The sequence below is a fragment of the Sciurus vulgaris genome (genome assembly GCF_902686455.1).
Source record: "Sciurus vulgaris genome assembly, chromosome: 7".
Classification (NCBI taxonomy): Eukaryota; Metazoa; Chordata; class Mammalia; order Rodentia; family Sciuridae; genus Sciurus; species Sciurus vulgaris.
Genome location: NC_136467.1, coordinates 78985014 through 78999793, shown reverse-complemented (window position 1 = coordinate 78999793; position 14780 = coordinate 78985014). Strand labels below are relative to the sequence as shown.

At 35.5% G+C, this 14780-nt stretch overlaps 1 protein-coding gene across 4 annotated transcripts in view; it reads right to left on the bottom strand.

Moving 5' to 3' along the window:
* The window catches only part of CEP162 (centrosomal protein 162), a 99197-nt gene that overhangs the window by 14555 nt on the left and 69862 nt on the right, over window positions 1-14780 (bottom strand). For all 4 annotated transcript variants that reach the window (XM_079146941.1, XM_079146939.1, XM_079146940.1 and 1 more), the window contains 4 exons: window positions 11768-11980; window positions 7819-8468; window positions 4515-4656; window positions 2855-2953 (listed from right to left, as the gene is read on the bottom strand). In XM_079146941.1, coding sequence (XP_079003067.1) covers window positions 2855-2953; window positions 4515-4656; window positions 7819-8468; window positions 11768-11980 — 1104 coding nt within the window. The remainder of the gene's footprint in view (window positions 1-2854; window positions 2954-4514; window positions 4657-7818; window positions 8469-11767; window positions 11981-14780) is intronic.

Genomic DNA, 14780 nt, shown 5'->3' with positions numbered 1-14780 from the left:
GCTGCATAATTAGAGTGTTTTATACTTATCTCACCATAATACAATTAACTGTTTTGATTATGTGGCTTAACAAATCCTTGAATAATAAAAAATGGTACATATGCTTCAATGAATAGGATGCACAGATTTACTAACTTTTCATACTTTCTAGAATAAAAAGGGTCACAGAGTAATAAAATGGTGAGTTTTCCAGAGAGAGTTTTCTTATAATAATATTGTTAGTGGTGATCTGACAAGGTTGCTTTATTTCTAATTAAGCAGTATCAGTACTAAAGGCAACTGGAATATGTAATCTAAAATACATTTAACTGACATAAAATTTTTTGGTTGAAGGCAAGTAAGAGACAGCAAATAGAGGAAAAGCTTTCTTCATCTTTCATCTTTTCCTGCCTGAAGGCAGGGCATGAATTTTTATTGGAGTCTAGAAAAACTCTAGACTAATCAATGCAGAGAAGGCACCAGAGGAATCCTCAGACAAAGCTAATCTTGTTAGTTTTCTCCCATATATTCACCCTCCCACAGTTTATTGCCTTTGGAAACCAGAACTGATTTCCTTTGTCCTATCATTTCTCTACAAGTTTACTGCTCCTTATTGGAGATGCTATGTAAGCTATAGTTTTAAACCACTGCTTTGAGTTACTCTTGATTGAGGTTTCTCTTGTTTGATGTGTATTTCATGTGTTAATCAATTTCTTTGGTAAGTCTGTCATTTGTTGCAAGAGTTTATCTCAATTAGGAACTCATGAGAATTGAGGGAAAAAAGCCTTTTTATTCCCTGACAGTTTGTGGAGACCAGATAAGGTCTTTCTGGAATACCCCACTTGCTCTGGAGCCTATAGATGGGATCATAGGAAAACCAGCAGAAGCTAATAAAAGGTAAGAATTCTCACCAGTTACTTCTCCCAGATCTCTGTCTGTAGTATCTTGTTGAGAGGGAAGTGAACATTTCCCCTTGTCCCTTCCTTTCTAAATTCAGATTGGTAGTGAAAAAAACCAGTTCAATGATGAGCCTTTGCACTGCTTGTCATAAGGAGGAAAATCTTAGGGTAGAACGTAGACATAGATCTTGTAAGTCTGTTGTGCTAGACAGGCTCAGACTAGTGAGTTTGGATAAATAACATTGAAGTTATTCTTAGAGACTCCCTTAGTAAGATTAAAAAATAAAAACAAAAATAAAATGCAAGTCAGACTTGATAAAATTAAAATCTATACCTGCCTTAAATTCTTTATCCACCAATAATTCTCTTTACTCCCCAATTCCTTGACTTTGACCTTCCAAAAGATTTTGGATCTATGGTCCTTCTTCCTCAAATTCTGGTCTCATCCCCTCAACAAACTCTTAACTCCTAAAACTCCAACTTCTAATGCTCCAGAAAATCCTCTAAATGCTCAGCTGTCCATTTTGACTTTCCTTTTTCAGAAAGATTTACAAAAAGCCCTCCAGTCTGATCCTCAGGACCAGGATATACAGACACTTATGTAAATAAATGTGATAAAGGCTCAGGAACTTCCACCCAAATCTATAGGTATTGCAGGCAAATTTGATGATAAACTTTGGCTTGTCCTTCCTAGCCTGGTGAGTTTTTTGAAAGTCCAATCTGAGATTCCTTAGTAAATATTCTAGAAAGCAGAATTAAAAAAGAGCCTGTTCTTGCTGCATTTACATGGATAATCAAGCTAATGAGACGACTTATTTTTGAAAACAAATTGGTCTTACTGTGATTATCTTTGTCAGAAACAGATGTGATGTAGAGTGGATAAAGCTGTGTCTCAGTAGCAAATTATAATGTACTCTATGGTTATCAGATTCATGTCCTCCTCATTTTCTTTGCGATTTTGTTATTTAACTGCCTAGATTTGGCAGTTAGATTCTGCCTAGATTCTAGTTAGATTTGGCCTAGATTCTGAATTCTAGTTTACCCTAATATCAGGCTATATATAATTCACCAAAAAATATTTCATATGCTTGAAATCACTAAAAGTTAAAACTGCCCTTTTTCTGAAGTCTTAACACTCTGAGGCTGAATGACTTCATATAAACTGCAGAGAATCAATACAACTATTATCTGGACAATCTTCATGCCTGTTGCTTCATGGGGCATTCAAATCACTGGAGACATTCAAACTGCCCAAATCTAGAAATCTTGACTGGCTTTCCCTCCTAGACTTAGAAACAGGTTTAAAGATCATTCTAACTGTAATCTTTGTTTTTCTTCTAAATGTTATTTTACAGAGTCCAAACTTTGATGGGAGCACCTCATGGGACAATGTACTTAAAATTTGTTCTTTTTGCTTGTCTTAATTCATGTTTTTCTTTCCCTCTGCTAATCTTTTACTCTGCAATCTCCAACCCAAATCTCTCCAAAGCTACCAATTTGCAGAGTTCTAAGGCACTGCTTTGAGTTACCTGCAATGGGGTTTCTCCTATGTCATGTGTGCACAGATTAATAAACACGTTTTTCCTTTTGTTTATCTCTTGTTATTGGGGGGTGGGGTCCAAACTAAGGACTCATGAGGACTGAAGAACTTTTTTTCCCTGATAGTACTTAAAGCAGAAATGGATGTCCCATTTTACCTCCTAAAAAGTCCCCAAAGAACCAAACATCTCCCATCCCACTGCCCATAAAACTTCAACAACAAATACAAACACATAATTACCATTAATTATTTGAGGTTCAGCTGGGGAAAGTAGACTTTATATAGCAAGTTACTAATATTTTTGGGAGCTGTGATAGATAGTTTCAAGTTATGTCTCTGTGTAAAGTAAGAAAAAAAAAAAAAAAAAAAACGGAAAGGAATGATTGAAATACCTAACGAAAATTTACTTTAGCATACTATTTTGGTTATTTCTTACCTCTTTCTGTAGGATTTCTTCTCGAACTTGAGAAACTGTAAGAGATTCTTGTTTACCCTGAAGCTCATTAATCTGACTTTGGAAATGTTTTATAAGTACCTAGGAAATTGTTAAGAGAACTGAGTTAATGAAGCTCTCCCTTGAGCTTTATTTGAAAAATATAAGAAACCAACTCATGACTGAAAATCTTTAAAAATAAACCTCTATAAAGTCTAAGCTTTTGGAAAGGAGTGGATGTTATTTTGTATTTTGTAATTAAGCTGAATGCTAGATTTTTATTAATTAAAAATAACACATCTTATAGTATTTGTGAAATACATGTTAGTCTCATACCTGAAAAAAAGAAATGGAAATATATGAACAGATATTTCCATCAAGAAACTGAAAACATGAAAAATTCATGACTAATGATATACTTTTACTATTTTAAGGATCAGATTAAACTAACTTCCACTTAACTCATAATTTTACAATACTGCATTTATAACTCTGGGAAAAGACCATATTTATGGCACCATGGTATCATCACACCATATTCTGGCTTATCCCAGAATGCTCCTTACTAAAGAATCACTTGATATAATGCTTACAACTGCTCTCTGACACCTGCTCTTTTGGGGGAAGAAAGCTAGAGAGATTATCTAAGAGTTTGTATGCTTTTGAAAAGCACTTTAAATACTTCTGGAACAGTACTATTTATAAGTCATTTGAAATTAGGTTGCAGATTTCATTATACTTCATCCCCTAAATATTTCAACAATGTCCCTTATGCTAGGGGCATGGTCTCAAGAATCGAAATAACATTTTTATACTTAAGAAAATTCATTTTCTTAATATTTAATAGTCAGTCCATAAACTTCCCTAACTGAAGAATCTGTTTCTTCCTTGAACTTGTTTTCTTTAAATTATAAACAAAGGATGAAGAACAAAATGAACATTCACATATTCTTCACCACTGATTTTCAAACTAACATTTTGCTTTTTTTTCTTTCACTTCTTGAGCACACTATTTATTAGTTGCAGATGAAAGTTCTATTCAATGCTGTTTTTCAACCTAACATCACAGAAGATGGGCCACATGGTAAATATTTTTTAGATATTCTAAGCAGATATACCTATTATCCAAGAAGAAAGTCATTTGTTCAAGAAATTGCTGATGAGTTGTCAGTGTTTCTTATCAGAGTTATTAGAAGACTGTACTCCATAAGGGCCAGAGCTTTATCTGTTCATTATTTTATTTCTAGTACCAGATTGTCTACAGACTTGAATTATTTGCTTAATGAATGAAAGGTAATAGGAAGAATACCTGAACATAATTATTTGTCAGTTGGGACTTAGGAGGAAGGTGGTTCAACTCCAAGCTCAATTACTAAGGTCCCAATCATGTTAGACTCAACCACTTGTTACAACTCTTTTGGAGGAAGAGTTAAGAAATGTAGAGTTTAATTTTTTTTAAAGAGTATATTTTTAAAGGAGAAAAATTAAATATATGGTAATGGCATCCTTCTTTTAAAAAAAAAAATCAAGCCAATACTAATTTCCCATTCCTATTATCAACCTAAAAAAAGTGAAACTATTTACAAATTAAATAATGTTTGCTAACAGTTGTAAAAACATCATATTAAAGTCAAAGACCAACCAAGACAGGTTTGTCATGTACCTCTTGAGTTGCTATTTTACGATTCAGTTCAGCTACTTTGGAAGAAGAATTTTCTACTGCATTTTGACAAAGGAGTTTCTCTACTTCCCTCTGATGAGATGCTTTGAGGGATGCAATATGTGCTGCAGTATCTTCCTTGACCCTATAGCGCAAATGAAAATCACATTTAAAAGTAGCTCCTCAACCTCTAATTCAGAGTTAGCACAAAAAAATAGCATAAGTCTAGAAATTAAAGAAGCAAAGGGGGAGAAGGGATTAATATTATGCACCATGCTACATGCCTACATGCTTTACACATTATCACCTATAAGTTATAATCACTCCATGAACAAACTATTACTTACTGTATTTTATAAGGGCAAACTTGAGTTTAGGAAAAGTGATATATCTAGGACTCTAGATCAATGAACTGTAGAACCAGGGTTCAAGTCCAGCAGAGTTGGACTTCAAAGTCTGGGTCTTCCACTCTATCTCCAACCTGAAGATACATTCTTTGAGGGAATCTAAGGTTCCAAAATATCTTCTTGAATTTAAAGCAAAGTGTTTGGCATTTTATCTTTTAAGGTAAATAGATTTCTTCCTTTTCTTATATGGATAATCACAGCTGCTCCCTTTAGAGTTTTCACTGCTTTGTGTCCTGGTAGCATTGACCAATTTTCGGTCCATGTATATGACTCCTAGGGTTAGTTGTATGTTGTGAGAATAAAATGAACTTTATGATAATTCACAGGACACAAGGCAAAATCTGAACTTAATTTTGACTGCAAATGTGAGACTATTCACTGTCTCTGACAAAATTGATGCATTTAAAGGCAGTTTAAATGGTAAAGTAGGAATCACTGTTGATATATATGGCAATTCAAAAACTACAGAAAAATTTATTGGTTGCTTATTTCACTATATGACTATTTCTCCATGGAAACAGTATGGTTAGGTTCTAGCAAAAGCATAAAACACTAAAACACTCATGGTATAACCAAATTATGGTAAAAAAATCATCCTATGTACTAGGAAAGATTATTTCTTAGGCTCTAAGCTATCTGAGAAACAGACTAACAATACTAGGAAATTTTAAATTATGTACAGAAAAATTTATAAGAAAAACATGAATTTTAAATTATTTCTAGGAAAGAATGTGATTCTTTCCATACAGCTTCATACCACTATCATATTCAGGACTGAAGAAACAAGGTTTCAATTTGGAGCAATAAGGTTGTCATAATGACTCAATCACTCACATGGCTGACAATCAGTTAATAAGTACTCGTTAGGTGCTTCCCATGCTCATTCTGCACCTATACCAGGTTGCTGAGGGGATGCAAAAAAAGCATTTCTTACATCTGTTCTCACAGAGCTACAAGGTGGTGTATGATTAATGCTTCCCTGGTACATATTATAAGTTGTGTAGGAGTTACGGTGGGAGCTGGCAATTTTCAGGAAAGCTCCAAGAAATGTTTGGTAGAAGAATAGGATTTCAAACACAAATGAGCAAAGGCATGAAGAAATGTGGCAGGAAAGGAATATAGAGTAGTATCAGAATGGTGATGGGGCTTGAGATGCAAGGCAGTGATATTTAAGAAAGTGTGGAGTCATTGGAGGGCACAGTGAGTTGGAGTACATATATTAATTTTTTTAAGCAAGATGATTGACTATGGGAGGCAGAAACAAAGAGTGATCAGAATGGGAAGACTATAGTCAGTCATGTAGGCTGCTCTGGTTTACTATAGTAAAGAAGCCAGAATGATAAGTATTTATAGGAAGCATGCTACAGACCATGAACCCAAGGAAAACAGGAGGTGAAAATGGGCCTGAAATTAGAATTAATATGGCTACTAGACAGGGAACTTGTGGGGGGGGACTAGTTTAAGGGTAAAAAAGGGAAAGCTTGAGGTATTGCTGATTCTAAGAGAAGCAATCCAATAAATAGTTCTAAGGCTTAACATCTGAGAACAAGTCTTGAAAAGTAAACCAGGAAGCTGTAAGAATAGGTAAGTTTACCAATGGAGAAAAAAATTAACAGAAGGCCAAGAATTGAACTTTTGGGGAGAAAGCTGGATTTAGGGAGAACAAAAGAAAGTGGAATCTGAAGTCAGAAAAACAAAGTTTTAGTCAGAAAAGTCAAGTCATGAAGGTTAATGTGGGAAACCATTTCAGTAAAGGCTGTGTAGTCAACAGTGTTGATGAAAATGAAGATGGAGAAAAAGACACTGGACTGGGAAAGGTCATACTGGAAACAGGTTGAAAGGAGTGAAGGTGATGAGTCACATTTCAGAGGTGAGGTGAAAATAAAAGTGGCTACTTTTGGAAAACTGGCACTGACAGACAGACAGAGGATCAGAACGTGGTTTGACTAGGGGAAAGTAACATCTGAGGAGGTTGGAATGCTCAGAGGAATGAGACCCTGGATAGTGGCTGGGGATTCTGAAGAGGAAAGGGGTGAATATAAAAGTTCCCCAAAGTATGCATAGATCACAATGACAGTTATTTTTGAAAACAGGACCTTTTCCTTTTAAGACTGTCAATCTGTTGTAATAAGAGCTGTTTTCTGCCAGCAACCTGACTACAGCAATCAAAAAGGATAATAATTCCTTTGTGAGAAGGGCCCAATGGGTCAGCTTATTAAAATCATTTGGGTATATGGAGAAAGACAAGACTGGTCAGACCAAAGAGATAGTTCGGGTGGACATGGAGGTTTTGGTTTGTCAGAATCTGGGCCAGCATCAGGTAGAAGACCCTACCTTGAAAGAAACCTTATCACAATTTCTTAGAATCCAGTTATGAATTCATTTTGGATCCAGAGAAAAATATGTCTTCACCATTTTTAAATTTTTTTTATGTTCCCATATGTTATGGTTTGGATGTGACCATATTTGGGTCCCCCAAAAGCTCACACGTGAGACAATGCAGGAAGGTTCAGAGGAGAAATGATTGGGTTGGAAAAGTCCTAACTCAATCAGTGAATTAATCCCTTATGGGATTAACTGAAGTGGTAGGGTGTGACTGGAGGAGACTGGAATTGGGGCATGGCTATGGCGTATATATTTTGTATCTGGAGAGTGGAGACTCTCTTCCCTTTCTGAAGATGTGAGCTGCCTCCCTCTTCCATATTCTTCCACCATGCTGTTCTGCCTCACCTTGAGTCCCTAGGAATGGAGCCAGCCTTCTATGGACTAAAGACCTCTGAAACTGTGATCCCTCAAATAAACCTTTCCTCCTCTATAATTGTGCTGGTCAGATCATTTAGTCACAGCAGCAAAATAGCTGACTAAAACACCATATATGTATAAACAATTTAACGTTTTACCTCTTCATGGAGTTTTCAAATTGGTTCACTGCGGTTTCAGATTCCATCTTCAGCTTATTTCTCTCCAAAATTAATCCCTCTAGCTCATTTTTCAATCTGTAATTTTCTTGCAAAACCTCTGAAATATGGGAATCAGTGAAAGTTTGTGGCTGGTACAACTTCTTATCCATAGTTCCAGAGGAGTGTGCATTTCGTTTATTTGGATGTAAAATATCTTTCTTCGGCCTTTTGACATTCATTTCTTCCCTGCCCTTTGAGTTCTGATTAGACAGCATCATTCTTCTTTCCTTCTGAAGCCTCTCCACAGTTTTTGAAAGGTCTTGTATTTCCCTTCCTTTTGCAGCCAGTTCTTCATTGAGTCTCACCAGTTTAGCTTTAGCATGAGCCTGTTCCACCTGGAATTCTATAGACTGTAAATCTTTATCATCTTTGCTGTTTTTCTTGAGCTCTAATTCAGCATTCTGGTGTTTGAGAACATTTATTTCTGCTTCAAGGTTCCTCACAGTGACTTGATGGGCTTCCTTCATGTCCTCAAGTTCCGTCTCTAGTGCTTTAAGCCTTGAGGAATTGTCACGATGGTTCTGGGGTGCTTCCTTCAATTTGTAAGCAAGTAACTGTTCCTGCTCCTCTAGTCTTTGTTCATATTGAATCTGAGGAAAAGAATCTGTGTAAAATCAAGCCCTTGCTAAACACTGTAGCTCTGTATTTACCAGGTCCTACCCAGTCCCTAAGACACTCAAACATTCTGATGAATGAGTCTGATGTCTCCAACTCTAAGTCAAATGTATTGAAGTCCTACTCTCCGAAGGATATAACCGTATGTATTCTTATTATATATTCTTGATATATCTTATATAATTTCATAATTGAGAATTTGCTTCATAAATATTAAATCATACACGTAATTTGTATACCCCCAAATTTATCTTAAATCTTAAAAAAATTTAGTTTATTAAAGCAGTGATATTATTAATACTAATTCATAATTAATAAATTATCACCATTACTAATTTGTTATGTTAATATTAACCTATTTGCATCCTTCTTCATGCCAACTGTCAAATACACTCTTTGAAGACAACTGGAGATACTGAAGTCTTAGAATAACAGCACGTTTTTACTGGTCTAACATCAATTTATGAATCTCATAATGAGTATGACAGATTGGAATTTGCATACCAACGTTTTAGTATACAAAATAAATAAAAAAATTCAACAGTTTACTCTATGGAGGGAGAAACCAACAGTGTTTGTTCATTCATTCAATATTTATTGAGCTAACTTCCGTGCCAGGCATTGTGCTAGGTTCTAGAGATAAAAAGAAACTCAGTTCTAGCTTTCAAGTACTCCAAAGCCTACTGAGTAGAGCAACACAGCTACAATGTACTATGTTAACTGCAATAATGGGCCTATGAACATGAAGCAGAGTGGGAGAGGCATCCCAGTTTCTGGAAGTCTGAGGAAGTGGGAAAGAATGCAAAGACAGCATAATTTAAGTTTGACCTTGAAGGATGAGTATAAATTTGGGGATGAGTGGAAGGGATATTTTGGAAGTAGGAAGAAGATATGTGAAAGTGACAGAAAGCTTGGTGTATACTGAGAATCAGAAAGGAAAGGAGGAAGTGAAAGGTAGGGACTGGAGGCAGGAGTGAAATGGTGGGGACTGTAAAAAGGGAAAAGTTGTTGATCGATTCAGACACATAAAAATGAGGGGGTTGGAGTTCATACTTGAAAGCCTCTAGGTGGTTGATAGAATATCAATAATTATAATCATTTGCTAAACTCCAGGCATGGCACTAGGGTGTTATATGATACTTGATCCTCCCAATAGCCATGATTTAGGAACTAATTAAAATATTTATTAGTATCTACTCTGTGCCGAGCACCTTACCAAATAATGGAATACAACAATAAGAGCAGAATGGTCCCAGCCACCATGGAGTTCAGGAACTAGAAGGGGAGAGAAACTGCTACCAGTTTAATCCAAACAGCTACAATTGTGGTAAATGCCATCAGTGCACGGGACTATGAATGCCTACAGTGGTAATTCGTCTACCAGGGAGTCCAGGGAAAGTTTTGCTGGGATTGAAGGACACGAATTCCCTCAATGTGGGAAAGGGAAGGGCAGAGCATACTGGTCATAGGCAACAAGTACACAAGTTTCTGTGGCTGTAGGAAAAGAAGAGAAGCAGGATGGTGTGAATGAATAGAAACATAGTATTAAAACGAAAACAAACCAAAACACTGGAAACCAAGGAAAGGTCTGGTCTTTTGTGGGTAAATGCCATTTATTTATCCTAAGAGTAATAGGAAGTTGTTGAAGGGATATCAAAAAAGGTGTGTGTGTGTGTGTGTGTGTGTGTGTGTGTGTATAGAAGAAAGACACAAAAATATAATTTTAATATTAGTGTCAAGAGTTAGAAGATGGGACAAAGTGACTGAGAGTTACTACAGTAATCCAGGCCACTTTTTACAAAAATTAATGATTGCATAGTGGCATGTTAATAAAGATAAACTGCAGAACTGAAAGACAATTTGGAGTAAAAGTGGATAATCAGCAGTAAGTTTTTCATTTCTTTTCCATATGAGGAAACAGGCTCAGACAGGTTAAGTAACTAGCACAGTGTCATGTTGGAACTGGGCTTCAATTGAAGGCCAGTCTGATACTAACACTTATTTTTTCCTTTGTGTTATACTCTCTCAACACATACAGGACATGGTCTGCAAAAAGTAGGACAGGGGTAGAGATGGGGGCAATAGGAACTTGACAAAAACTTGGAGCAAAGGCTTAAGAACATGGAAGAAGGATGGATCAGCTACATGTAATAGGCTTGTCAAGGAGCACTGCAAGACATCACGAGGCTGGACACCTACATACCTATGGCAGCCCCTCTCTCTCAACTCTGCAGTCTTCAGACACAAAGCAGCATGACTGACTGAAGGAGATGGAATAAATTGGGGCACAAGGTGAGGATGTTAAGGTGGGTGAAATGGGTGATAAAAGGGTATGTATTAGGATGTAAAACAGTGAGAGAACAAAGTGAACCAGGCAGGGGCTGAGAGATTTAAGAGGGTGGAATAGAGGAAACACAACCTGCTTGATATGACCTTAATTTTCAGGTCTTTGTATTTGCAGGCTGTTAACCTTTTATTGTCCCTGGAATCTAATATTCTTTGTTACTTCTCTCAGGATAGAAATCTGTGAGGAACAGGACTGGTTTCCTAAAAGTAGTGTGGCATAAGGGTTGGAGGCCTTGGATGTGAGCCCTTGCTTTGCACCCTCCAGCAGTGGAACTTGGACAAGATGGTGAAATTGTGAACATTTCAATTACCTCATCTGTAAACCAGGGTAATAACTCTGGAAGAATTGTGCAAGATGAATTGGCACATTCTTGAAGCATCTAGCATAAACTCTTGACAAGAACATGTCCTCAACAAATATTTAAAAGTGAATGAAATACCTCATCCTTGGTCTGTTCAGGCACTTATATTTCGATTCATTCCTATTTCACAAAGGAGTGGAAAACTCAGTAAGAAATTTCTGGGAGATACTCCTCTGCATCCCTGGCCTAACCTACATACAAAATGTATACTTTTGTCTCTTTCCCTTAAATTTCAGTGAAAATACTTTTAACTATGGTAATTTCCTTTTTCATTTTATACTGAATATGTATAAGGGGTATTTTTGCTCTGTTTCATCCTTGACTTAATCTCCACTAATCTGAATATTAAGAGCGGCAATGTATCCTGTGCTTATTTTATGTGTGAAACAAAACTGCGTTGCTCAAAGAGAACAAGGTAGGATGGATTTGGGTTTCTTTTGCACCAAGTACCATTTGTGGTAAAGGTTTTTGTGGGTAATGATGCTTAGAGCTACTTGTTAAAAAGCGAATAAGGATGGCTCTATCCCCAAGCTCCCATCTCTGAGCTCCAGCTATGCTGCACTTACCTTCATTTTCTGAAACTGTTGTTCCATGGTACGCAGGCTTTTCTTTGCTTCTTCATCTTTGCCCTCCAGATCAGCTTCTAGTTTTTTTATCCTTTTTTCCATAAATTCCACTGTGTTTCTATCTACTGTATCACCAGCTGCTGATGCAGCCAATATTAAAGCAGGTAAAGAATTGGGATATCTTCTCTTCAGAATTCCTTCCATTTCCTTAACCTATTAAAATATTTTTGAACATATGTGAGGTCACAATTATGTATAAAAATGAAGCAGTTTAATTTATAAACTTAGATTATTCTCTATCAGTCATTTTTAAATCTCAGTGTTTATAGCATGCCCATAGACTGAATCAAAGGCACAGAAGTACAATTAATTTCAAATTTTATATTCCTAGATTATCTGATTAAAAAATACCCCATAATAGTGTCTAACTACTGGTTAATTTACAGAAATCCTCTTACAGTCACTTGAAAATACACCTTCAGCTTTTGTTAGTAAAATTCAGCCTCTGAGCACAAATCTATTGTTCCCCCACCTCTTTCTTCCATAGACCCCCTTATGTGATAGTGTTTCTACTAGTCATTGACTGAAATATTATTTATGTGCACTTGCAAACTTTTTGCAATAAACACAGAGCTTCCTAAGCACTTGCCCCTTTTCAGCAACAATCCTGCCTCTACCCCAACATCCCCACAAAAGTCACCTCCAAAAGAAGTTGAATCTAATTTAAAGTAACTTCTTTTAATTGAGAATCAAGGAGGTTTAGATGATATTTAATGAAGTCTTCCTAAAAGACTAAATACTTTTCATTTCACTGATATATGGTCTTTCTGTAAGATAGAATTATCAGAATCCACAAAAATTACAGCTTGGTATTATATATGACTATGTGTGTGTATACCTGGCATTTTAAAAGGTATTATAGTTAAGATATCCTTAAAAAACATACATTAAAACACTAAATTCTTTGTTAATAGTTTTCTAGCCTATAAGCATGCAACAGAATACACCTGAGAGGCAGTCTAGAGTCAACTCCTCAAACTAAATCTCTTGTTTATGGGTAAAATGAGTATGCTAACAGTACCAAGTCATTAGGTGACAGAATTAAGTAAGGATAGGCTGATTTTTATCTTGGGAACTTGGGAGAGTGCCCAGCATATACCAGGGACTTGATAAATGTTGGCTTTTATTATGAATTTGTCTAAAAACCTATCATAGGCAAGATGAGTTGCTAGTGCTCAAAATCCTGCTTATAGACTAAACATTCTTATTAGCCATTTAAGGGTCACAGCATTTGCAAAGTTAACAGAAAATATTTCCATTCCTGAAAAATGCTTGCACATTCACTGATGCACTATAAACTGGGATATATTCAGGTACAAATATTAGAAACTTATTTCATCTATAAAAATTTAAAAATTTTGTTTCCTCTAGTATTAAAAATCGTTATTTGAGTTGTAGGCATATACAAGTATATGTATAGAATACATACCACAATATTAAAAAGTGAACAACTAGAATTTTAAAAAGAATTTATGTTAAAATATTTATAATTAATGTAGTCATTTAAAATTTTAAAAGAGATAGGGGAGCTGGGAGCTGGTGGTGCACGCCTGTAATCCCAGTGCTGAGACAGGAGGATTTCGAGTTCAATGCTAGCCTCAGCAGGTAAGTGAGATCCTGTCAAAAAAGAAAAAAACTTGGGGATGTGGCTCAGTGGCTAAGCATCCCTGGGTTCAATCCCCGGTTTAATAAAAAAAAAAAGAGGTGGTATGCCTCTACTTCATGTACAAACAGAGAAACAAGATGCATCCCATTTGATTACAATAAAAATGAATTAAAAAAAAAAAAAAAAACCCACAACCCTGTGGTCAGGGCTGTTCTCCCAATAGCCATTTTTTGGGGCATTGTGTGAGACAGTCAGCCAGACGGCTTAATAGACTCAAATTTGGACTTCTCAAAAAAAATGGGGAAGTAGCTCAGTGATAGAGTGCTTGCCTAGCATTAACGAAGCTCTGGAAATGATCACAAAAAAAAAAAAAAAAAAAAAATCAATTTGATTTTGATATCTTAAACTATATTATGTTTTAAGGGAAAATTTAAATTTTATTTGTATCTTTAATTTTGCCTTAAAATATTCTTTGGTCAAGGAGACCAATATGACTGATGTACACAGTACATTTTTTAAAAACTCTTACTGAAAACTAAACTATGAAATATTCCATTAAATAAAAGTGTGAATAAATACACATAATTTGAAATTACAAAATGCATCTAATTAGCCCTGTTTTTACTTATACTCTACTTAGAAAAATAAATATTTGTTTATAATCACTCTATTTCAGAATATGGCTCCAAAATAATTTTGAATGTACTGTGGTGTACCTTAATTATAAAATACATATTCAGGTCTACACTTATTAAAATGCTAAGGAAACAGAATACATATGCAGTATATGCAGTATTCCAGCTACACAAAATACTATTAAATGATGAATATTTTATGTAGATAGAATTTAAGATGATAAATCAATGAATGTTTTATGAAAGTGTTAATAAAAGGTTACTTTTATAAAATAATGTATTTCTGATCAATCTAGATTACTGTTTGAATTCTTAATTTTGATCTTAAGCATTTTTCCATTCTTTACTGACACACATTCAGTTCTACAAGATTTCTCTTTAAAAAGTCATCGAATGGAGGTGATTTCTTTGGTCTTTCTTTTCTCATAATTCTTGATTTTTTCTACATTGGCTAATTTAAATTTTAAGCAATGAAGGAAAATCTTGGACTACACTCACTTTAGAATATTTCTAGCTCTTCAAACCACCTTTGTCCTATTCCTTTCTTGTCCCCTGAATCAAACTACTGTCATACCTTTCAACATAAGCAAGTATCCTGTAAAAGTAACAAAGTTAAGTTTTTGCTTGATTTTCCTCCTGCTCACAAAACTAGGATCATTTTCAGCCCACTGATGACCTCACAGTTTTGGATTTGTGATGGAATAATAGCCAT